The 25,446-nt window shown below is 40.4% G+C and overlaps 1 protein-coding gene across 1 annotated transcript in view; it reads right to left on the reverse strand.

Annotated features, from left to right (window-relative positions):
- Positions 1–24,180, reverse strand: part of CFAP58 (cilia and flagella associated protein 58) — an 88,156-nt gene extending 63,976 nt beyond the window's left edge. Inside the window, exons 1-8 of the mRNA XM_035133533.3 lie at positions 24,055–24,180; positions 18,939–19,220; positions 11,969–12,117; positions 10,245–10,401; positions 7,785–7,979; positions 4,843–4,980; positions 2,862–3,021; positions 923–1,005 (exon numbers count right to left, since the gene is read on the reverse strand). Coding sequence (XP_034989424.2) covers positions 923–1,005; positions 2,862–3,021; positions 4,843–4,980; positions 7,785–7,979; positions 10,245–10,401; positions 11,969–12,117; positions 18,939–19,220; positions 24,055–24,063 — 1,173 coding nt within the window. The 5' untranslated portion in view covers positions 24,064–24,180. The remainder of the gene's footprint in view (positions 1–922; positions 1,006–2,861; positions 3,022–4,842; positions 4,981–7,784; positions 7,980–10,244; positions 10,402–11,968; positions 12,118–18,938; positions 19,221–24,054) is intronic.
- Between the last annotated feature and the right edge of the window lie 1,266 nt (positions 24,181–25,446).

Below are 25,446 nucleotides of genomic sequence, written 5' to 3' on the forward strand. Positions count from 1 at the left end.
CGTGTGCTGCTCTGGTTCGCCAGAAGAGGCTTTATCAAGCTGGCCACATGACCCGGAAGCTGTACGCCGGCTCCCTAGGCCAGTAAAGCGAGATGAGTGCTGCAACCCCTGAGTCGTCCAGGACTGGACCTAACAGTCAGGGGTTCCTTTAACTTTACCTTTACAGATAGTGGACAAAGCTTGCAGTCCTGGATACAACTGGCATCTGTGGAACTTCACCAGACAAACTGTCTACACAACTGCAGCACTTTGTTACATTTATATCCAAGAATAATTCATTTCAATAGGGATGGAGGATAAATTTGTTCAGTCTGCAATATGTCACAAACCAACCTAATTTGCTAGTTGTGGAATTACATGGATCAGAACACAATCCGCAAAACCAAAAAGGAAACAGATGTATGACTTAGTAGTACATGCAAAACTGATCAAGGAACAGAAATAGGCTGATCCGTTCATCGCTAATTATCAATAGATGTATATCTGTCAGACTGATTTTAGAAGGCGTACTCCGCTGTGGATGCACCTTTTTAGTTTTACCAAGCATGCCCCTGCTGTGTTTTTCCCATTGGGCCACTCTCAATGAGAAGGATGCTGCTGCTGTTTGTGGCAGTTCTGTGGCCACCTGATGGAACAGCAAAGGTTTTTTTCCCAGTAAAAGAAAGACTAAAACTCTCTGCCACCTCATTTCTATTATGGTATGCCACATCACCCACAAAAGTAAGAGAATTTCTCCCAGCCCTGCCACCAAAAATGCAGCCCTTTCACGGAAGATTGATGGGCCCAAGAAAAGGGAAGCATTTTCCAGCAGCAGTGTGCATATTCATACTTGACCAAATGACAACTAATGACCACAACTAGGATTTGGTTTTGTACAAATGACTGAGAGATGCGTTTTTTAGAGTCAGATGCAGACACTCACCTTGTTCAATATGTCCCTTTCTCTCACAAGCTCATCTATAGCTTTTTTATCAACTTCAGCTTGTTTTTTTGCACCTTCCAACTCTAAAACACAGGAAAAGTTGATAAACCTTAAGTCAGACTGCATAACTTGAACAAAACAAAACATTATGGGATTTTATTTTTTAAACGCAGTTTTACTTTAAAACTAAAAGTCAATATGATTATTCCTTACTTCTGACAAGGTGACAGCAGAAAGGCACTAACTTGGAGGTTTTGCCCCAGTGCACACTTTACTCAGAAGTAAGCTCTGCTTAAGTCAATGGCCCTTGCTCTCTGATGTGAACATGCAGTGGCACATACACCTGGAAATTGGTCAAGGCAGGAGAGAAAACAGGGAAAAGTGACTCAGCTGTGGTGAATTGAAAGCCTCAACAGTCACCACATCAGCTGAAAGGCCACTATCAGGGCAAACACGGGGAGCGGGGCGGGGGGAGGCAGGAGCAGCGGCTGTGCTAGGACAGTGGGCCAAGCAGCAGTGTCCTTACAGGCTTCAGACTGGGGAAGGGGCTCTGCAGGGTTGCTGCAAGTGCAACAGCCCATGCCATGTCAGGAATGCTCTGCTGAGGTGTCGGGAGAGGTGCAATTGTTTTCCATCTGCCACCCCACCCCAAGTCTGCGGTCTTGGCAGGTGCCTTCCTAACCAACCTCTAAGTATGTATCTGCCAGATTAAGATGTATGGGTGCCCAGGAGTAGTTCAACAATAAGGTCTCTTAAATGAACATGCCAGTGGGAGGTTTCTTTCCAGGGCTTACTGCAACTGCGGGGAGGTCTGATTTTGTTGGGCTTGCTGTAGGGTGTGGGGTTAAAAACCTTGCAATACAGGATAACCCTGATGAAATACACCAATCCATACAGCTAGTAACTGAAAAAATAATACTGTAATTCATTAATTCACTGACAACACTCAAAATCCATACAAAGTAGAAGACTCTGGGTCACAAAGCAAGTCTAATCAGATCAAGCGAATCTATGGCAAGAATTTAATACACAACAACCCCCACTTTCTATTTCTTACTTTTTAAATTACTATTTCTGAACTAAAAGTTTGCTTTAATAATGATTCATTTACATAATGAATACATTTATCACAACAGGATACAATACTAGGCAAATACTAGGGGTTTATTGGGTTGGTTTTGTTTTTTATTTTGATTCTGTATTGTGTGTTTTTATATTGTGATTTTATCTTGTTTTCACTCTGTTTATCTCTTGAAAAAGCTCATTTGGTTTCTAAGACCGAGGGAATGAAGATTCAACTTTGCCTTTATACAATGAAGTATTTAATACTCTGTTGACTTCTTTCATCTCAGGACACAAGAGATAAACCTCTGGTGGATTCCAGGCAAGAGAAGTGGACCATAACTACATATTCATAGCTGCTCCCACAACGTGCATTGTATTCCTAGCCAAGCACTAAGCACATTTCTCAGTCCTGCTGCTTCAAAATTCTTGGAATTCTGCATTCTGCTATTTTCTATTGGAAACTGCAAGTTCCTGCACCTGCAGGTAACTGTTAATAGCAGATTTCCCAAGCATGTCAACCAGGTCTATTCTGAAATGGTTGGAAGGAAGACTCAGAGATACAAAACATATGGAAAATACTTGCAAGGGGAACTGCAACTGCCAACATTTCACAGATGCACGTTTGCTTTCCCATACTTCCTTCAAACATTACAAAAATAAACAAGAAAAAAAAATAAGATATGATGAAGCACATTGTCATACCCTCAACCCCTCACCACCAAAAAACCAATAATAAATCCACAGTTGACATATCATGGGAATTCAGGAGTTTGCCTTTTTCTATAACACCTGAAGTGTAGCTAAGACATATATTGAATAAAAATTGTTTTGCCCTACCAAATTTCCATATCACTGCATTAAGTTTGACTCCTACCTCTCTCCAGCCCATTTATCTGATTTTTAAGGGTATCCCTTTCGAATTCAGCATGAGTCTTTTGCTCTTCCACAGCACGTAATTTTCTCTGCATAACCTCTCTCACTTTAGAAAGTTTTGAAATCTCTTGACGCATCTGAGACACCTCATCTTCTCTCGCCTACAGAAAACAAAAGAATAGGAATAGAGAAGCAACAACAACTCCCTGGAAAAGACCCTGATGTTGGGAAAGATTGAGCGCACTAGGAGAAGGGGACGACAGAAGACGAGATGGTTGGACAGTGTTCTCGAAGCTACCAACATGAGTCTGACCAAACTGCGGGAGGCAGTGGAAGACAGGAGTGCCTGGCGTGCTCTAGTCCATGGGGTCAGACATGACTAAATAACTAAACAACAACAACATATCAACTTTTGCTCCTACTGAAATGTGTTGGGTTAAAAAAAAATACAATAGCCACTGCCATTTGCAATAAAAGAAAATATGCAAAGCCCTTAAGGCTTTACAGAGCACAGCTTTTGTTTTTCATCCTCTTTTCTCTCTATCCTTTTTCTTCCACTGCACTCTTCAGCTTTAGTGCCAAGGAAATATTTTCCACTTGCCATCACTTGCCTAATGACAGCTGGACAGAAGAACTACAGTAACAGTGCACTCCAAACCCAAGATCCACCAGGATGAGTGAGTTCAGCTGGTTCAGCTGGTGTAACTCCCTGATCCTGGCTCAGCTGGGACTCAGCCTGCAGAACTCAAATGTATGCAGGGGTGGGGTGGGGTGGGACAGCATAACGAGAGACACTGATTCTTAACCTTTTAGTTCAGTCACATGACCTGGCAACTCAGCAGATCTTACTTACACTGGCAAAAAGAGTGGTGCAAGCCAACCTCTATTTTGAAGTATTATATTCCCTCTTCTGGGCTCTGGCTAATCAGCCAACAGTAGCCCCACTCCTGAAAAGAGTTTGGAATATTGGTAACTTATGCCAACAACAAGAAGGTTCTATGGCATTTTAGGGTGTAATCCTATGTACCTGGAAGTAAGACCCATTAAACTCATAAGGCTTACTTCTAAGTTGACACTCATAGAACTGTGCAGCAGAAGCTTTTGTAGGCTTGAGTCTACCATGTATCTGATGAAATTTGTGCCACAATTAATTTTTTAGCTTTTTAGGTGCCAAAGGAAGATCATCGGCTGGGATAATAGCTTTTAATAATGACTTTTTTATAAACATGAACATAGATCAGAAAATAATCTTGATAGCCTGAAACTCTGAAATGGAATCCTTTTACTACACCAGATAAAATATTTTTATATGCTTCTAGAACTTGCTTCCATTGTTTTAACCAACCAGGCCCCTTGGAAGCAAACACTTCATCAGCAAATGACTTCCTCTATTTAGAAAAACAGGTTGTGCATTACTAAAGCTCAATAAACTATTGGTTTTCTGTCCTTTTCTTTAACAGAAACCATGTTGTAACTGCAGATGTGTTCTTGACTGGAGATTAGATACAAGAGATGAACAATGGCCATATATTAGGTATATATAGTGCCTTTCATCTCAAGGAGAGATTGACCTATCTTGGAAAGGCAGGAATCTCTAAGATGCCACAAAAACAATGTAAAAAACACAAAAGGTCAGGGAACCAATTGGAATAGAATAGGGACAGTAATAGGAAGAATAAGGTTTTTGCGGAAAATAAATTGTATGAGCAGATTATGATGTCACCACTTCCAAAATTTGGGCTATCCTGGATGTCAGTGCAATTCATGTGCATGTTTTGTAATGTAATTCTCACTAGGGGTGAGAATGTTCTGTCCCAACAAGAATTGTCTTTCCATAGCTGCTATTTATGTTTCAAAGGAAGCCTCATAGCGATCAAACATCTAGACACATAATCTAGTAGTCACACACCTACCAAGCAGCCATTTTGTACAATGCAGTTTCGAAACTGGGATATTATCTGATGATGTCATACTGAACTTACTCTCAGCTCCGTGGTTTTCTGCTGGTTCTCCTGCATGAGTTGATCGATGGCCAAAGTATGCTGTTCATTTTCTTGCTGGAGCTTGAGATTTCTTGCCGTACACTGTTCAAGTTCTTTTGTGGCTCTTTCATTCAGAATCTGTGGAATTGTTGCACAAAGCCATAAATATATTTATAATATACTTGTACCACCCTCAGCTTCTACAAGGATTCCAAGGAGAACAGAATTCCTGCAGTTCTTTTTTTTTAAAATCAAATGCCATTTACCACCATATTAGTAATGTATCCTATTTGAGAAATACCGGTATGACAATTGTTCAGCAGCTGGGAACGAGAATGGCAGCTTCTAATAAATAACTCAGCAGGTGTAATCTTTTTGTAGGATCTTTGTAAGCCTCCCTCATAGGTAGCCAATAAATATTTTAATGCCTTATTGACATTTGGCAGACACAGTATACTGTACAACACTTCCTGTAATCACTGCAAATGAGCAGTAGAGTCAAACAGTTTTTATCAGCAATCATGAAAATAAATTATAAATCTTAGCAGACATATGCTACATTAATAAGAAGCAGGGACTATTATGAGATGGTAGACTATACATTGCACCACTGCAGAAGGTCCCAGGCTCAATCTCAAGCATTTCAAGGCAAAGGATTGCAGTTGGTAAAGCTGGTAAAGACTGCCCCTAAGACCATGAAACACCATTGCCTGTCATAATATTGGTCTAGATGGGTTGGCATCCATCTGTCTTGGGAGACAATGGAAGAGTGCACCTTCAGGGGTGCCTGTCACAATACTAGTTTAGATAGACCCCAAAGTCTATCTAAAGCAACTTCATGTTGTTCAACATGCTCATAATTACTTGAGTCCATAGAAGTGCATATTCCAGTGAAATTCAGTTACCTCAATAGGAAGGACAGAAAAGGGTAGCAGGACATCGCTATCTGACAGACTGATTAAAATCAATACACACAAGACATTCTGGGAGCAGAGAAGCATGTTAGTAAAGCAAACTTGGTGCCATTCTACGGCTGCTAATAGCTATGCCAGGACTGGCCCACAATTACTATTCATTATGTGTAAATGGATCCTCACACTATTTTAAAAGGCTACCTCAGGACCAATGCATTTCCAAATAAAACTATTTTAAAAATTAAAAAAAGGACCAATGCATTTGACAGAGACAATAAAATTTTCCTTTTAGTTCTGCATATACACTGAATCTGTGTTTGGTTTTATTAAAAACTTTATCTACAGTAAATGAACAACTGTCACAGACGTCTACCCGAATACACTCAGGGAATGGAAGGAAGGACTATACATTTGCATGACACAAGCAACTCCTGGAAGACTTTTGTTCCAGGAAGAAACTGCTTTACAATTACCAAACCTCTTTTGCTGTTTACTAAAATTGCTTCTCATAGGGCTTTGCAGCATCAAGGGAAATGGACTGAAAAAATAATCTAGATTCTAGACCATTTTAAGGCCTGACCAGAAAAATGCTAAGAAATGATATTTTGGTTTTAAAAAATGAATACTTTGCACTCTGACAGCAACTTCTGTCTAAAGATCTTTACCAACATTCTGACAGCTAACCTTACAACTCAAGTGACAGATAGGAAAATATTATTGTCATGCTTCCCTGTTTATCTGCAGGCTTCAATATTTCAGAGGGAAACGAGCAACAATTCTATGTTAAGAAATATAGTATGAAATGACAGTCTGGTGAGCCATGGCATCATAGCATGGACACTGTTTTAGGCAGAAGTGAAAGTCCATTCTTATGTTTTATTAGTTTGAGGCAACTGCAGAAAAAAATCGGCTTCTGCTACTCAAGCTGCATCAGTCCACACCGAGACAGTCATACACATGCTCTTCTCAGTCAAAATCAGCTTCTGGCCCAACACCAAAAATGTGGCAGTTTTATTCCTTTGCACAAAAAGCAGCATTCACACAATAATAAGTCAGCATAAGCTGATTTTTCCCCACAGATGCCATGCTGCTTAAACTAACTGTGTGTGAATATACCCTGAGACACTGAAATTTCCAAAGTGAGTTCTTGAAGACCTACAGAAACTAAATACATTCTGGTGAGTTTTCTGATATAATTCATTTATATACAAGAAAATATGGCATATTCATTTTAATGTATCCACTAAAAAGGTTCAGATGCATCTGAATCAAGTTCATAGAAATATTCAGTAGAAAGCCAGTAGCCCATTTAATAAGTCATAAATGCAACTACTAGTCACTTTCCGGAGCTGCCACATTTTCAATGCAACTTTTAAAAAAAAAATTAAAAAGCAACAAAAGAAAGACCATAATTTCAAGAACTATCAATGGGCTCATAAATGGGTATTGCTAGACTCACATATGTAAAACTATGTTATGTGCTGCTGGATAATTCTACAAACCAGACATGAGTCCCATCTTTAGAATCCTTCCTGATCCCTGCTCTTGTATTTGTTCCTTGGCAGACCTCAGAGGAAACAGGAAATACCCTGTCATCTTACCGGGGGGGGGGGGGTACAGTCCAGATGCTGTTGGATTGGGAGATGGAGTCCAACAGTAAGGAACCATGTTTCCTTCCCATGTTCCTGGATCCCACAATTATGCATTCATTTATCTCATGTCATGTAACTAAAGGCTCCACTCAGAGATACTTTTAACAAACCCAAGGGACCAGGATGTAATTTTGTGCATGTGGCTTTATTGTCCTTTTTTGCCACAAATCTTTAGAAGGCATTCTCAAATTACTTCAGTGTGAGTGAGGGAGCAGGTGGGATTTTCATCAAAATCTATATTAGCCATATATGACCAAGAAAAAGAGAGAGTTTAGTTTCCCCAAGTGTTTTCATTCTGTCCTCAAAATCTGACCTTGATCTGAAGAGTCTATGTGTGTTTATTTTTAAGGAAGTTCAATGTCAGACCCTACATTACCTTTTGCTCCTTGAGCTGCTGTTCAATTCTCAGGAGTTCCTCCTTGTTTTTATTCATACTCTGCTGCATTGCCTTCATTTCAGCCAATTTACTGTCTAATTCCAACTGCTGCTGTTTTAGTTCCCTCTCCATTTTTTCTTTCCTTCGGGCCTCCCGTGAAGCCTCATTCTGACGCAACTGGATTTCCTGATTAAGCTGCAACAGCAATAGAGGAGGAAATGGCAAAAAAAATATTTTTCTTTTAAACAGGGGAATCAATAAGTGTATATTTTACCCACATATAAGTTCAACATTCTACTTTCTGCTATTTAAACAATTTACACAGCATTGTAAAGTACAGTAAGGTAAAGGTAAAAAAAAACACTGGCCAGTTAAGTCTAGTTTAATGTGACTATGGAGTGTGGTGCTCATCTCCGCTTTCAGGCCGAGGGAGCGGGCATTTGTCTGCAGACAGCTTTTTTTGGGTTATGTGGCCAGCAAGACTAAACTGCTTCACCGTGACGGAAGCCAGAGCGCACGGAAACGCCGTTTACCTTCCTGCTGCGGCAGTCCCTATTTATCTACTTAGCATCACAGAATCATAGAGTTGGAGGAGACCACAAGGGCCATCCAGTCCAACCCCCTGCCAAGCAGGAAACACCATCAAAGCATTCCTGACAGATGGCTGTCAAGCCTCAGCTTAAAGACCTCCAAAGAAGGAAACTCCACCACACTCCTTGGCAGCAAATTCCACTGTTGAACAGCTCTTACTGTCAGGAAGTTCTTCCTAATGTGTAGGTGAAATCTTCTTTCTTGTAGTTTGAATCCATTGCTCCGTGTCCGCTTCTCTGGAGCAGCAGAAAACAACCTTTCACCCTCTTCTATATGACATCCTTTTATATATTTGAACATGGCTATCATATCACCCCTTAACCTTCTCTTCTCCAGGCTAAACATACCCAGCTCCCTAAGCCATTCCTCATAAGGCATTGTTTCCAGGCCTTTGACCATTTTGGTTGCCCTCCTCTGGACACGTTCCAGCTCGTCAGTATCCTTCTTGAACTGTGGTGCCCAGAACTGGACACAGTATTCCAGGTGAGGTCTGACCAGAGCAGAATACAGTGGTACTATTACTTACCTTGAACAATCAATCAATATACTTTATTCGACCGATAGTCAGAAACATTTACCTTGATCTAGATACTATACTCCTATTGATGCAGCCCAGAATTGCATTGGGGTTTTTTAGCTGCTGCATCACACTGTTGACTCATGTCAAGTTTGTGGTCTACCAAGACTCCTAGATCCTTTTCACATGTACTGCTCTCAAGCCTGGTGCCACCCATCCTTTATTTGTGCCTTTCTTTTTTTCTTTTTGCCCAAGTGTAGTACTTTACATTTCTCCCTCTTAAAATTCATCTTGTTTGCTTTGGCCCAGTTGTCTAATCTGTTAAGGTCATTTTGAAGTGTGATCCTGTCCTCTGGGGTATTAGCCACCCCTCCCAATTTGGTGGCATCTGCAAACTTGCTCAGGATGCCCTCAAGCTCTGGTATGCTCTGGTATGCTTTTGAACTGCTAGATTGGCAGGAGCTGGGATAGAGCAATGGGAGCTCACCCTATCGCACAGATTCAAACTGCTGACCTTATGATAGATAAGTCCAAGAGGCTCAATGGTTTAGACCACAGTGCTAACTATGTCCCTACACAGTAAAATTGATCAGAACCCCAGCCAGAGAACTTACAATCAGTATTGGGCAAAGTAGGGTTAATGAGATAAAGTCGATGCTTCACATGAAGAATGGAGGTGAGGAGGGTGAAGCAAAGGAATGGTTTTGTGAAGGAATGGTTTTGTGAAACAAAATATGTTTTAGGGAGACTTCAGGGAATACAAAGAAGTGATCGGATGAACAGTGAAAGGAATGTTTCAGGAGTAAGGGGCAAGAAAGTATAGAGATCGCTGAACACCCCACTATCTACCCCACAAACCCATATGGGTTTTACAAGTACAAGAAATGATCACAAAACTCAGATGGGATGCCAGATGGGATGCAAGCAAAAGGGATGGAACCAGCAGAAGGAACCCTGGTTCTCAGGCTGTTCCCCTCCGCCTCTACCTAAGCTAAAAAACCTATTCCTGCCTCCATTCTGCCCTCTCCCCTGATGTCTCCCCTCAATCTAGATTATGAACTCAGCAGGGTAGCAACATGTCTTCTCAGTATTTATAAAGCAGCAGCTCTGGTTGGTGCATATTTGGCAAATATTTAAGTCCCCTGCCTACAGAAGGAAAACTGTTCTGAAAAAGGTATGTCAGAGATCAATGAAAGAGATTAAATGCTCTGTCACTGATGACTTCTCACCAACCTGCCTAGAAAAGGTTTAGGAAGTAAAATAGCAGGTGGTAGTTAATAGAGACAAATTGGCAAGCTTGAAAAGCCTTCTAGACAAAGACAAAAGTGACAGCAAATAGGGTTTACACAGACCTCAGCAATGGTTTGTTCCGCCACAGTTTTTGTCATTTCTGCTTCATGCTGTTGATCTGACATATTTGTTACATTTTCACGTAACTTTACAACCTCTGCCAAAAGCTGGTCTCGCTCCTTTGTTACGTCTTCCTTGAATTTTAGCAATTCCCGCAGGCTGTGGGGAAAAAAAAGATCCAAGTCAACTTCTCTGTGTTCTCGGCAAAAGGTGCTTTGTGGGAAATGACAGTGTAAAGATATAACTGCATTACATGAAACTCCCCTTCTACTAGCTCACAAAACCTGTCAACTAAATTGCATGTCTGTGAACAGTTGTTAAAAACACCCTATTACTACTTGGTAGCATAAATCATAACCCAGTAGTTTTTATTCTTCAGCTGAATTCATGATTCAAACTTAGTTCCTTCCAACATAATGACAGAACTCTAAACTGTCCTGCTCTGCAGCATGTTCACTGTATGCCCACTCCTCTACTCCTGTCTTGCCGTTTCTTTGGGTGTCTCCCTTTGGATTTGAATAGGTTGTCTCAGCTAATCTGAGATATTACATGACACATAAATGTCCAGGATCCAAGAGACAAGAAGATAATCTGCCCAGGATATCTGCTCATCCATCTTTAGCACCCTCGGCCCTCCAAAGACCTTCTGACCAACAAAAAAGACTTCCCTTTCTCCCCTCCTGACCGGTATACTTTCCCACCTTTTCCATGAAGCGTTTGGCAAAGCTCTCCAATTCCTGTGCCCTGCATTAACTATTAGCTGTACCTGTAAATGAAACAACCACATACTGCAGTGCTAAAATTTAGATTGTAAGCTCCTCAAAGCAAGGACCCACAGGGAAGGTGCCAAGTACAATGATTGTTTATTATCGTTATTATCAACAGCAAAAGTTAGACACACTGAGTAACAATGAAAGACACTGGGTTCCAACTGAAAACCCATGTGGAAGGCAGCTTGAACTTATGCTCCAAGTATGCTGGCAACTGCTACGCTACTGTTACACAGGTGCTCCCAGCAGCAAACCTAAAATCACAATATTAACAGTACAAATTAAAGCGAATATATAGCAACACCAAATGGTTGTGGCAACTGCTTTCCCATCTACCAATCACACTGTCAATTTCTTAACATTTTTCACTGATAAAAACCACTAATCAATGCAGAGATTGAAGATGTCCCCATGGCCTAACATTCCCAAGAACATAAATTATAGATCAGAGGTGGCAACCGTTTCTGGACTTGAGGGCCACATTCACCTTTGGCCAACACTTTGGGGGCCACATCCCAGTGGTAGGGGTTGGAAAAAATGTGTGTGGCCACACAGCCCCCCCCCCATTACTGCCCTCTCCCCACTCATGATATGGTTGATCTGAAGACCAGGAAGGGGAAATTTGCATCCTCATCAGGGAACTGGACTTGGCCAAGGAGTTTAAACCTTTCTGCCAGCCCCAGTGCCATGCTTCTATTATTTTTTCCACTAAAATCAGTGGCAGAAAAACTTGCTGGGGGGGAGGGGGGCACATAGGGGATAGACTGCTGTGGCTTTTGAATAAAATTTATCAAGCTATTCTGAGGGTGCAAACACACAGCTTTTCACACATGAAATGTATTTTACCACCTAAAATATAATATGTGCAGGTTTTTGCAACATTATTTGCATTATCTTTATCAAATGTAGTCTCAATGAATGGCAATTTCTCCCAGTCCTCTCCAGATGCAACTCACTTATGCTCCTGACCCAATGACAATCCAGATCCTTGCTCCACTAATTTAGATAAGTTCACGATTTCTTCTTTAAGAGACAGGATGGTTTCCTTTGCTTTCTGCTCCTTCTCATAAGCTGCATCCACCATTTTCCAGGCCTTTTCGATCTCCTGTGGATGAAGAAAACAGTTTCATAAATTAAAAATGAACAATCAGCTAATTAATTTTCCTCCAGGTTAATGAATAAAAGTTTTCAGCCTTCTTTCAACCTTTGATCTTCATCTGTGTTCTGTTCTATTAGCCAATTCTGTCTGGCCAGTAAATATTAGTACTTTCAATTAAGCAATCCATACCTACTAATATGGAACATTCTACCTAATTATATTGTATTTTCAAAGTTGTTTATTTTCATCAGCATGAATCTTGCTTAAAGTCCACTGGATTCCATGCCCAAGTTTATCCATATTTTGCCCAACGTTTCTATAATCATAATTTTAAAATCCAGCTTTTCTCTTAAAATGTCCAGAAGGAGATGACAACTAAACATTCGAAAAAACTTTCTGACAGTTAATAGCTGTTCAGCAGTGGAACAGACTCCCACTAGAGGTGGTAGACTCTCCTTCCTTGGAGGTTTTTAAGCAGAGCCTGGATGGCCATCTGTCATGGATGCTTTAGCTGAGATTCCTGCATTGCAGGGAGTTGGACTAGATGACCCTCGGGGTTGCTTCCAACTCTTCAAACAAGATTCAAAAAAGAAATTCAGGGGAAAGCAAGCTAGTATTTTTAATATTTTCTGCTTACCTCATAAACGAGTAAACATGATATGAATAGTTGGGAGACTGAGTAGATTACAAAGCAGTTTATGGTTAAGCTAGTCCATAAACAATGGGGGTCAAAGGAAGGGTACTCAACTATGACCTGAAGCCACATGTTTTGTCATAGAACTTAAAATCTACTGTTTGGGATATTATTTCCAGCTCATAGCCAGGGATTCCCCCCCCCCTTTCTTTGTTAACCATCACATACTAGTCCATCAAATCATAAAAATATGGAGAGAGTTCAGGTAGCAAGAAGGTCATCCCCTTAATATCTGTGGCTCTTGGGTCAGGAAAGCTGTTTGCTACCACATCTTAGCTTCTTCTCTTCTTTTTTGGGACAGCTCAGAAGGATAATTTGAGTAAGATTTTTTTCAAAAAGGTAAGCTCCCTAAAGGATTCTTATAAAGCTTTTGAAATGTGTTTTCACCTATTACATCTACCATATTTCTTCTATGTTCTATGCTCTCATACCACATCTCATTATTATGTAAATATTGTTTGATTTTGAATAATATTAAGCTTACTGTCCAGTTCAATAAAGCATTATATACATAACTAACAATACTGTATGTTTAAGAACAGAAGAATTAGCCTCAGCCAAACTATTTTTGTGTTCAGAATCTAAGGGCCAATCTAGATCTGGTTTTAAATGCATCTTTATATTTAGTATTCATTTCTTTAAAATGCAAATAACAGCCCCTGCAGTGGGGTGATAATTGTCATGCTCACAGCAGGCAGTATGATTTTCCTCTGCTTCAGTCCTGAAATCACCCATCTAAAGCTACTGTTTATATCAGGCATCCCCAAACTTCGGCCCTCCAGATGTTTTGGACTACAATTCCCATCATCCCTGACCACTGGTCCTGTTAGCTAGGGTTCATGGGAATTGTAGGCCAAAACATCTGGAGGGCCGCAGTTTGGGGATGCCTGGTTTATATTGAAGGAAAACCACTTGTTGGTGCCATAAAATTAATCCTGGTACAATTCCATGTTTTAAAATAGTATTTAATGTCCATGTAACATTTACATTTTTTTAAGGAACAAATTTGTTCAACAAAGCAGATGAAGGGGAAAATAATATTTTATAAGGAATATTCCTTATCCCATTAAAACCCCACAAAAATTCATTGGTCTGTTTTTTCTTAACATTGCAGCCCCAAAGCAAGCCATCAAATAGATTCCACAGTTCCGTGATATCAGTTATTTTTTATTTATTTTTTTTCATAATAGTTTCATTAAAATCAGTGTCACCTGCCTAAGTAAAAGGTGTCATATTTCACCTGCCTAGGTGAAAAATGGTCCAATCAATTAGCCTTAAGCTGCAACTTTACTGTGCGTTCCCAAAGGACTGCAGTGGCATAACTGGATAATTTGGTGCATAATATAATTCCTCATCTCATCTCCATACTGTTCCTGCTCTCATTGACATAGTCAAAGGAATCTGTACACTCAGATGAAGGACATCTTAATACCCAAATGGGCTTTTGTTTTTGTCATTTACTTTGGCTAGAGCATGACTATACACAGCATTATGAAAGTGTCCTCTTGTTTGTTTGTCTTATTTCAGATGGAGGAACACAAGGTTGTTCCTTTTTGTAGCAGGGTAAAAGGACAAAGAAGTATTAATATGGTAAGATAATTGTAATGAAGCTGAGGCTCCAATACTTTGGCCACCTCATGAGAAGAGAAGAATCCTTGGAAAAGACCCTGATATTGGGAAAGATTGAGGGCACTAGGAGAAGGGGACGACAGAGGACAAGATGGTTGGACAGTGTTCTCGAAGCTACGAACATGAGTTTGACCAAACTGCGGGAGGCAGTGCAAGACAGGAGTGCCTGGCGTGCTATGGTCCATGGGGTCACGAAGAGTCGGACACGACTAAACGACTAAACAACAACAACAACAACAATTGTAATGGTCGGTGGCTCTCCCTTGCCCCTCCCAGCCAATCCCCTGACTTGGGCAGCTGGTGGGAAACACACAACTCGGCACGTCTCTTGTGAACCGTAGTCAAAACAATTCCCCAATAGTTCGCTACCACCACCCTTTCTTACTTGCACCTGGCCAGAGAGTCTAAAAGGGATAGCTCTCCGCCTTGTTACAAGGTTGCAAGCCTCTGACTACCCTTAAAGCAGACAGAAATTCAACTGGTTTGGCTTCTTTACTCAAACCCAGGCCCATTCACTTGTGCAGCCCAACACTCAGTATGCGACCAAATGGTTAAGGGACTGGACTAGTTGCCCCACCGTGAACAGCACTCAAGGTCCAAACCAAAATATACCTTTTCAAGGCTTTATTAAAAAGTGTAAAACATACAACTTAAAAATAGCAGTGCACATTTCTTGTGAGGTTACAGAGATAGCAAATAATAAACATAAGCATACTAGTTGCTCTAACTAAGGATACATACGGATACGGCAGATGATATATCTCGTTGCAAAGCTTTCAGAAGGCGAAGCCCGCAGGCCCCCCTTCCCCTCTCACAGCTTCATACTGGCAGAAGCTCTGATGAAATTGCAAGTGGCAAAATGCGAAGTTCTAACGCTAGAACTCCCAAGTTATGGGGGAAAGGGTCAGGTGGGGTTCCGTTTTCCCACCAATGGAAATAGAGCTCCAATTAGCAACTACCAATGACTTCAGGTGTAACCCATTTATCTTCACCTGTCTTACTTCATACCCTGATTGAATACTGGCAGATAGTAAGACAGTTCTCTTATCCCTTCCCAACTCATCAAGGGCAAGCCGACCTCCAGTTCTCTCATCCCTTTCCATCTCATCAATGGCAAGCCGACCTCAGGTGGACAGGATAGTCTAATTGGACCCCCTCCCATCCGCACCACAAGGAAATAGCTAAAGGCAATTACCACATTCCTTTACAGGCAGCTAATTGGGGCAGCAGAGAGAGACTTGGCAGGTATTGTTAAAGGCCCAGCCTGCTTTGCTGTCTCTCCCAGCATACATTGCTCTTAACCAAGGATTCAGAGTTGCTTATACTATAACTCCCATGCCATGTCCATGACAATAAAATAAGCCATTCAAGTATGACTGATTGAAGATACAAAACAAAAAGAATGCAAAAACCTGTTAGATACTTCTAACTAGACTTAATCTTATGCTAGCCCCTAAAATTAGATATATAAATACATTAGCCTATATTTTTACCAAATTCACACTATGAAATTGGTGCATTGTAAATGTAGGTTGTGTCACTCTGTGCAGTCAGAGATATGCAGTAGTCCATTTCCTGCATATTATTTTAAACTCACTTTCAGCACTTTTGGTGTTACGCTGTAAATGTAGCTTCTGTTGAGAGCTGGAGGCATGTATGTGATGAAACTATCACACAATAGCTTTACCACATGCCAAACATTGCATGGGTTCAATTGACCTACATTCTGAAAATGCCAGTTTGATGGTGAACACTGACCTCATGTAAAACTTTTCTAGGATTGTTACGGAACAAGAGCAGGGGGAGGAGCAAAGGACCCACAACTTCAGCACGCATACAAGCCTTCGCCGATGACCTGATAATAATGCTGGAAGACCCAATGGAGACCCTACCCAAATTGAAAAGAAAGTTATTGGATTATGGGAAGGTAGCTGGATTAAAAGTTAATAATCAAAAAACTAAATTGATGCTTAAGAATATAAGAAATGCAGAGGGAGAAGAAATACAAATGAATAGTGGGTGGGAGATAGTGAGGAAAATTAAATATCTGGGAATCAATATTTCTAACAATAAAATGGAATTATTTGATAACAATTATGTTAAAATTTGGAGGAAAGTAAAAGAAGACATGGATAATTGGAAGGGATTGAATTTAACTTTTTCAGGCAGGATTGCCGCAATTAAAATGATGGTTTTACCAAAATTGATATTTTTATTTCAAATGCTGCCAATAAAATTAAAAAAAGAAACATTTGACACTTGGAAGAAAGATTTAAATAACTTTATTTGGCAAGGAAAGAAGGCAAGAACACAATACAGGTTACTAACGGATGCAAAAGAAAGAGGCGGCTTGGGAGTTCCGAATCTCAAATTGTATTATGCTGCATCTTGCCTGTGTTGGATGCGGGAATGGTTCATGTTGGATGACTTGGAGTTACTTAAATTGGAGGGTTTTAAGAATATCGGAGGTTGGCATGCACACCTATTAAAAGGAAAAAGAGGTGAATACACATCATTTACAAACCATGTATTTAAAAAACCCCTATTAGATATATGGGAGGAATTTAGATGTTTATTAGAGCCCAAAACTCCATGGTGGGCCTCACCTGTAGAAATGTCAGCGACAGGTAAGGAACCCAAAGGGAGTAATTGGCCGACATATAAAGAACTGCTTAGAAAAGTAAATGACCAATATGAGCTAAAACCATATAATCAAATCGAGCAATATTGTCAAAGCTGGTTACATTACCTTCAATTACAATCGATTTTCAAAGGACATAAAGTAATTGGATTTGAGGATAAAAGATCAAAATTGCAAGAATTATTATTGGAAAACCAGGAAAAACCATTGGCTAGAATTTACAAATTCTTACTAGAATGGGATATGAAAGATGAGATAGTAAAAGATGTAATGATAAAGTGGGCTAAAGATATAGGGAGGGTAATTTATATTAAGCAGTGGGAGAAATTATGGATCGAGGATATAAATTTTACAGCATGTATGACAATAAGGGAAAACATATGGAAGATGGTTTACAGGTATCATCTCACACCAGCCAAATTAGCTAAAATTTATAGAAACAACCAAGATAAATGCTGGAAATGTAAGGAGAAGTTGGGAGACTTCTTCCACTGCTGGTGGAGCTGTAGTAAGATTAGCTCATATTGGTCAAATATATATGAAGAACTGAAAAAAATGTTGAGATTTACATTCGAGAAAAAACCCGAGATCCTGCTGTTAAGCATGATCCCGGAGAATATACCGACGGATAGGAAGAATATACTACTCTATGCATGTGCGGCAGCCAGAATGCTGATTGCCCAAAATTGGAGAGGAGATAAGATCCCAACAATTCATGACTGGTACTTAAAATTGACAGAATACATGACACTAGCAAAGTTAACCGCAACGATTAGAAGGATACCTAAACAAAAAGTCAAAGAGGAATGGAAATATGTGGATGAGTATTTTTGCAAACAAAAAATAAGCACAAAATTAGTGATATGTTTAGACTAAGAGACATAAGAGATTAGGAAATAAGGTGATGGGAGTAGAGAAAGATATTTAATGAAAAGAAAAGGAGAAGCTTAATAGAACTTTATTATGAGAGGGAACCGATGATAAGTGTTTGGAAGTCACACCGCTATTCTACTTTACATCATACTTACTTTTACTTTCTTGCTTTTACTTTTCTCACCTTTCCTTTCCTCCCCCCCCCCTTTTTTTTTTTTTTTTCTTTCTTTCCCCTTCCTCCCTATTTTATCCCATCCCCTCCCTTGTCTTACCCTCTCCCCTTTTTTCTTTTTTACTGACTTACCTGGGATCTCTCCTCCTATTTGTTCTCTCTCCGCTCCTGTTTTTCTTCTTTTCGCTCCGGCTTTCTCTTTATCTGACTTTTATATTTTGAGTTCCTCGGTTCAAGATCATAAAAATTGTAAAGATCAAACTTTAAATTACCGAGACTTTGAGGCTGATCTTATAATGGTACAATTTGGAAATATTGTTTATTTGCTATATATATATATTGTTGTGTTTTTGTAATTGAATAATATGTGTTCGTGTGTATTATTTTTATGTATTTTTTTTTTCCTGTAATTTTTATAAGTAAATAAAGGTCTTTAAAAAAAAAAAAAACTTCAGCACGCATACACTACACATATACATTTAAATTATACTCTAGTTTAACAATTGTTTCAAGTGACGTGAGAATAAAGTCAATGTAACTGAATGTGAATGTATGGTTTAAATATGTATTATTAAACATTTAGTATAGGTGGCATATGTTTCCCTGCATAATCTGATCTTCCCTCTCCACCACAGATGATTAACAGAATTAGAAGAGTTGAGATCAACAGTAAAGTGACATCAACTTCCACTACAAACTGAAACTCACACCAAGTCATCATACTAAGGATCATGAAAGTGCTAACATCTTATGGGTTCAAGACCTCCATTTATTACTATGACCTCAGTTATGCATTTGCCATTTTTTGCTTCCCTTACCCTTTTCAGAGATGCTATTGTTGTCTGGTCATCCTGTGAGAGTTTCAGGGCAGTAGCCACTTTAGCCGAATTCACCACAATCTCTGCATTCAGCTCCCTGCATTTTGCCATGAGACGCTTTTCATTCTCATAGGACTTTCTTAGCACCGTGTGGAGCTTCTCATATTCCACGCGAAATTTCTCAAGGCTTTGATCTCCTGTAAGCTCATTGATGACTTCTTGGAAGTCTTTTTCCAACGCTTCAAAGATATTTTCTTCTATTGCAGGTTTGTCATATTTTTCCTGGATGAAAGGAAAGGGAGAATCTATCAGTCAGTCACCAAAGGCATCTTGATAAAGATAATGACATATTCCAAAATATTGGTATAATTATAGCTCCAAGGTACCTCCTTTTGATTAAAACATCTGTGATTATGGCAACTCATACCATATGAAGCTTACATTCCATCCTATTTTAAATGCACAATCCTTTAGGCAAGCAGAGTCTTTTAAACATGACTTCAGCCTATCTATAAAGACATACCATTACACAAAGTATCCAATTATAAAACACAACCTTTAAAGATTCCAGTGTTTATATCACAACTGCTGTCTTTGTTTTTATGATCATACTGTATATTGCTTGAAGATGTCACTTCAAAGTACTGTATGCTGTTCTTCAATTCTTCACTAAGCAATTACTTGGGATGGGTTGGGGGAATCAACACCATTTTGGCCTTAAAATAATGCTAGGCTTATCAATACTTTGTAGTCCCAGGAAGTTAGAGAGTATATCTAGGGCCTGGCAGGTTACAGTGCATGATTTACATGCCACAGCCTGGAAGCCATTTGTTTGACAACTCTGAAGCACTCTATGTTTGTCCTATGTTTCTGTACACTTCCTCTGAAACAACTATTGGAAACAAGATAGTGAATTTAAGTTGGATAAACCACAGGTCTGATGAAAGGAAACTGATTTGCAGCATAATCCTATGCAAGTTTATTCAGAGTTAAGTCATTTTGAGTTGTTTACATTTTCAATAACTAAGTTGGTCTCAAAATAAAATCTGTGCTATTTGTATTCCAAAGTAAGTAAGCCCCGTTGAGTTTAATACAATTTACCTCCAGGTGAGTATAATATTGCAGCCTAAATTGTTCTTACATAAAATCAGACAGATCACCAAACATCACATTTTAGCAAATAGATAAGGAGTCCCCAAACTTTTGGGGCTCAGGGTCATACTTATAAATTTAAGAAACTGCCGTGGGCACCACATAATACCCATTTCATAGAAGAAAAACTGAAGATTCTCAGACTCTTTAAAGAAAGAAAACGGGCAAAAAGCAAAACACCTATACACATCTCAAAAACGTTTTTTAAAACACCCCTAAAAAGACAATCCCTCCTAAACAAAAGAGCCCACAAACCCTCCTTTCTTAAAAAAAAAGAGAGAGAGACAGGCAGGGGGGACTTGACAGGTAACTAGTGGGGAGGTGTCTGAGGAAGCTGTGGTGCACACAAGTATCACACCAGAAACCCCATCCGTAAGGGAGCCTGAAAGAGTCCAATGAGGACTGTGTTATGACCACATAACACTGACTGATTTGAGAGGTAAAAATACTGTAAACAGCCCCAACAATTGAATTTCTAAGAAGTGAGAACTGCCTACAGAAATAGAAAAATCCAAGATTTTAATCCAGCCAGAACTGTGCACAAGTGTGTCCACCCCAACTCACAAAGAAAAATCCAAAATGGAGGGGGAAACCCCACCCCGGAACAGTTCAACGAGAACTGAGCATGCTCAGTGGGCATGGAATGCTGATCAACTGGGAGGAGGTGAGGAAGATGTGGAGGGAGGAGAACAGGATCCCATTTGTTTCAACTAATATCTTCTAGCTATAGAAGCCAATATATCACTATTGTATCACCATGCCACCACTGAGCCTATAGCCCACAATATTGCACCTCACCATAAAACTATTTCAATTCACAATGCTTAAAATGTAATGGTATTCTCTACTCATGATAAACTACTTGCTGACAGAAAAATATGTGTGAAATCAAACGGAAGTAAAGATGTTTTGTGGGCTAAGGAGAGCAGTGAGGCTGCCTGTTTTATTCTCCCTGTCTGAGTTCATGCCAAACTCAGTTATTCAGCCCATAAAGCTTGGTTTATTGCCCCCCGTTTGCCTAGAGTATCAAGAAACACAGGTTGGGAACATTTCAATTAATAAAGGACAAAACTAAGGGAAAAGGCAACGGGTAGCTGAAACGACAAAAAGATTGTTAGCTACAAGGTGCATAGGACAACTGTACTAGAAGACACAGAAAATGGTCTCTCTTAAAGAAACCCCTGCAGACTTGAGAGATGAAAGAAAGGGGGATTAAAATAATAACAGACACACAAAACAGGAAACAAAAAAAAGAGTCATTTGTTTATTTTGAGTTTTTCTATCCCGCCCTTTACCAACTGTCCCCAGGGAGGAAGTTTTGACAGTTAATATATCAACAAATCATTAAAATAATCTTATATACATAATGACTAAAACAGCATAAAGCATCCTTTAAAACATGAGATCAACCAACAGACAACAAATTGAGTTCTCACTCCATCTCAAGTGTCTTAGCAAAGTTGTTATGATACAGAGAGAGAAGGAAGGTAGTGGGATGAGAGAAGGAGTAAAAGCAGGTGGGAGCACATGACAGATATAAGGAGGGGAAGAGAAAGTGAGCAGGTAGGGAACTACAAACAAGAGACAGAAAAGAGATCCAGTCCTCGTGTTGGGGGGGGGAAACCACAAAAATGGAATAGGGGCGGGGACCTTGGGATGGTTAGTAGTGTTAAATGCTATCCAGGATTCTTTTGTGGGTTTTTTGGTCATCAACAATACACAAAGATTAGTCCACATGTTGATTTCTTACTAAACTGACTACCCATAGGATCAGCACATGTTCCGCCAGTACAAAAGAGAGTTGGTGCTCCTGACTTTTTCCCCTCTCCATTTCAAGTTCAGTGCTACGCACGTCTGTTGGAGTTACTGTTGTCTGCTCAAGCCCACAGGGGAAATGGTGGATAGGAAAGCAGTGAACAAGGTTTAAAGAACAGGTCACCAATATACATAAAGAAGGCATTATGAGAACAAAAAGGGAAATTGAGCATAAGAAGAACCCTGCTGGATCAGAAAAATGGCCCATCTAGTCCAGAATCCTGTTCTCATAGTGGGCAAACATACATCTGTGGGAAATCAGCAAGAAAGGACCTGAGCGCAAGAGCACCACTACCCTCTTCCTGTGGTTTCCAGCAACTGGCATTCAGAAGCATTAGTGTCTCCTCTGATCATGGAGGCAAGGCATAACCATCATAAATAGTGCCACTGATAGCATTATCCTCCATGAAGTGGTCTAATCCTCTTTTAAAGCCATCCAAATCGGTGGCCATCACAGCCTCCTAGGGGAGGGAACTCCATAGCTTAACTATGTGCTGCATAAAGAAGTACTTTTTTTGCCTGTCCTGAATTTCCCAACATCCAGCTTCACTGGGCATCCATGAGTTTTACTGTTATGAGGGGAGGGAGAAAAACATTCCTCTAGTCACTGACAGATGTCAGCAAGTGATAATTAGAAGAAAGGATAGTAAAAGGAATGTAGAATGAAATGGAAAATGATGGCAGAAATGGAATACAGGGCACGATGGAATACAGATGTGGGAGAAACAAGTTAAGAGAGTCATTCTGGGAAAAGAAGGGAACAGGGTAAAACAAATTAGACAAATTCATGGACAGGAATTCTAGGACACAATGATGGGTATATAATAATAATAATAATAATAATAATAATAATAATAATAATAATAATAATAATTTATTATTTATACCCCGCCCATCTGGCTGGGTTTCCCCAGCTACTCTGGGCGGCTTACAACAGAAAAATGAAATAAAATAATCTCTTAAACATTAAAAGCCTCCCTAAACAGGGCTGCCTTCAGATGTCTTCTGAAAATCTGGTAGCTGTTTTTTTCTTTGACATCTGCTGGGAGGGCGTTCCACAGGGCGGGCGCCACCACCGAGAAGGCCCTCTGCCTGGTTCCCTGCAACTTGGCTTCTCGCAATGAAGGAACCACCAGAAGGCCCTCGGTACTGGACCTCAGTGTCTGGGCAGAATGATGGGGGTGGAGACGCTCCTTCAGGTATACTGGACCGAGGCCATTTAGGGCTGTAAAGGTCAGCACCAACACTTTGAACTGTGCTCGGAAACGTACTGGGAGCCAATGTAGATCTTTCAGCGGCCGCTCCCAGGAAAGAACTGGGCAAGAGGTAAGGCATAGGAAAGTCTGGAGAGTGAAACACTTAAAATAGGTGTATGATCAGACATGTAAACTATTCTGGGTCAATTAATCCAGAACAAAATTCTACCTGGCTCCATCACTAACTCAGATAATAATCCCACTTTTTCACCATTCTTAAACCATACTACTTCTGCATACAATAATGGTGCAAGGTAGAGAGCGCACACCCTTGAGTTTTGGTGAGGAAATGTGTGGTATATGTACGTACTCAAGGGGATGGGATGAGAGGTGGGTTTTTTACATCCGTGTCTTTATAAAATAAGGTCAGAAAGGACATTGTCCTGAGCGTACGCACAAGCGTGCAAAAGTTTAGATCTATTAAAACTGGCGAAACTCACGCTATCATGTATAGGTAGGTAGCCGTGTTGGTCTGAGTCGAAGCAAAATAAAAAAATTCCTAAATTCTTTTAGGTGCTACTGAAGCAAAATAAAAAAATCCTAAATTCTTTTAGGTGCTAATTCTTTTAGGTGCTACTGAAGGAATTTTTTTTATTTTGCTATCATGTATGTTACTGCGACTGGCAAATGAAAGAAGATATTATTCTACTTCTTCCACAGTAATGGGGTGTGGGTGGGTGTGGTGGCAGCAGAAGGGGTACGTGGATATACCTGAGAGGGCGCCCAGTAACCCTTGTTTCCTTTTGGGGAGGAAGAAGGCGATTCCTAGGTATGGATGGATTGGGGGGGAATGTATTGTTAAGGAAATGTAATAAAGGGGAGGAGGGAGCCCTAGAGCGGCGGAGGGGGGGGGAGAGATACGGAAGAGGCTGCACCGTTAGGAAGGGGCTCACCTCTGCCATTTTTGCAGCGGGTGGAGAAGCGCAGAGGCCCCGAGGTGAGAAGGGAGCGAGGACCCCGCGCACAGGCCGGGAGAAAGGGCCTGTCCTCCTCCTCGCTGCCGCGTTGCCGCTGTGTACACGGGCTGCTGCTCTCGTCTCCTAGCAACCGCTTCCCCTCCCTCTCCAGCTCAGTGCTGCTGCTGCTGCTCCCCATTGAGTAGCTCACTGGGAAACAGGGTTCTCCAGTTCCCAGCAAGTGACTACTATGGGCTCTCTCTTTCGTGCCATAAGCTGCTCAGTCCCTCATGTCTGTCAATTCTTACCCCCCCCCCAAAAAAAAATATTTCAATGCTGCCTTTCAGGACTAAGCCCACCTCAGTACAAATAAAACTAGAATTTACTTTACAGAAACACAGCCCATCTCAACACACACCTGTGAATCCAATCTAAAACAATTAAGATGGAAACAGTTTTAAAACCAGTGGCAATGTAAAGCATTATATACTGTACAGTACAGTGCTTTTTTCTGGGGGGACGCATACCCCTAAACATTTTGTGAATCAAACTTTGGCCTCATTGAGGGGCAGTATTTCTATATGGGTAGGGAAATGAGAGTAGCCTACCCCTAAACATTTTTAGAAGAAAAAGCACTGATTATATATAAAGCATGGGTGTAAAGCATCAATTCAGTCCAACCTCTCAATTAGAAGAGGATCCGAGAGAGGAAGGAAGCTCCAAGCCACGAATCCTGTTTCGTGAAGACTGAAGTGATGTGAATGTCTCTGTTTGATCTGGGATAGTGGTTTCACATATGCTGTTGTTGGGTGATGACAACAATATCAAGCTGCTTTATTATACAGCAGGCGCCTCCAGACTGTCACTATTGTCTCATGGGAGTCTATCACATATTGGTAAATTCAGGTTGGGCAATTAATTGATGAGGAGGTCTTGCACAACTAGCCTGCTTCCCCCAAAATCCAACTTTTTGTGACAAGGAAAGTGAAAGGAAAATGCAATGCAAAGTGCAGGATAACACTTGCTTGACTCACCATCTAACCTCCCCGCAAGCAAAACAGAATGAATGCTGAATAAACAGCTGTCATCGTCCAACCTCTGTGCAAACAAATCAGTCCATATCGATTGATAGCAAAGGGAACATTCCAGTTGGCAGCAATAGGAACATTCTGGCATAGTTGGAAAACCCATTTTCTCATTCCAGTCATCGCTGGCTGGGACACCAACACTCAATTTTGCATTGCTGAATGTTCTTCTACACTATGCTATAATAAGATAGCTAGCCTCTTGCAGTATGTTGTCAACATTTCAAATTAGCCAAGCCTGTGAAATGGCAGGCTGTGTGCTCCTCAATACCTTATGTGTTCATTTACATGCATGTGCACTGAG

The sequence above is a fragment of the Zootoca vivipara genome, chromosome 5, assembly GCF_965207765.1.
Source record: "Zootoca vivipara chromosome 5, rZooViv2.hap1.1, whole genome shotgun sequence".
NCBI lineage: Eukaryota > Metazoa > Chordata > Lepidosauria > Squamata > Lacertidae > Zootoca > Zootoca vivipara.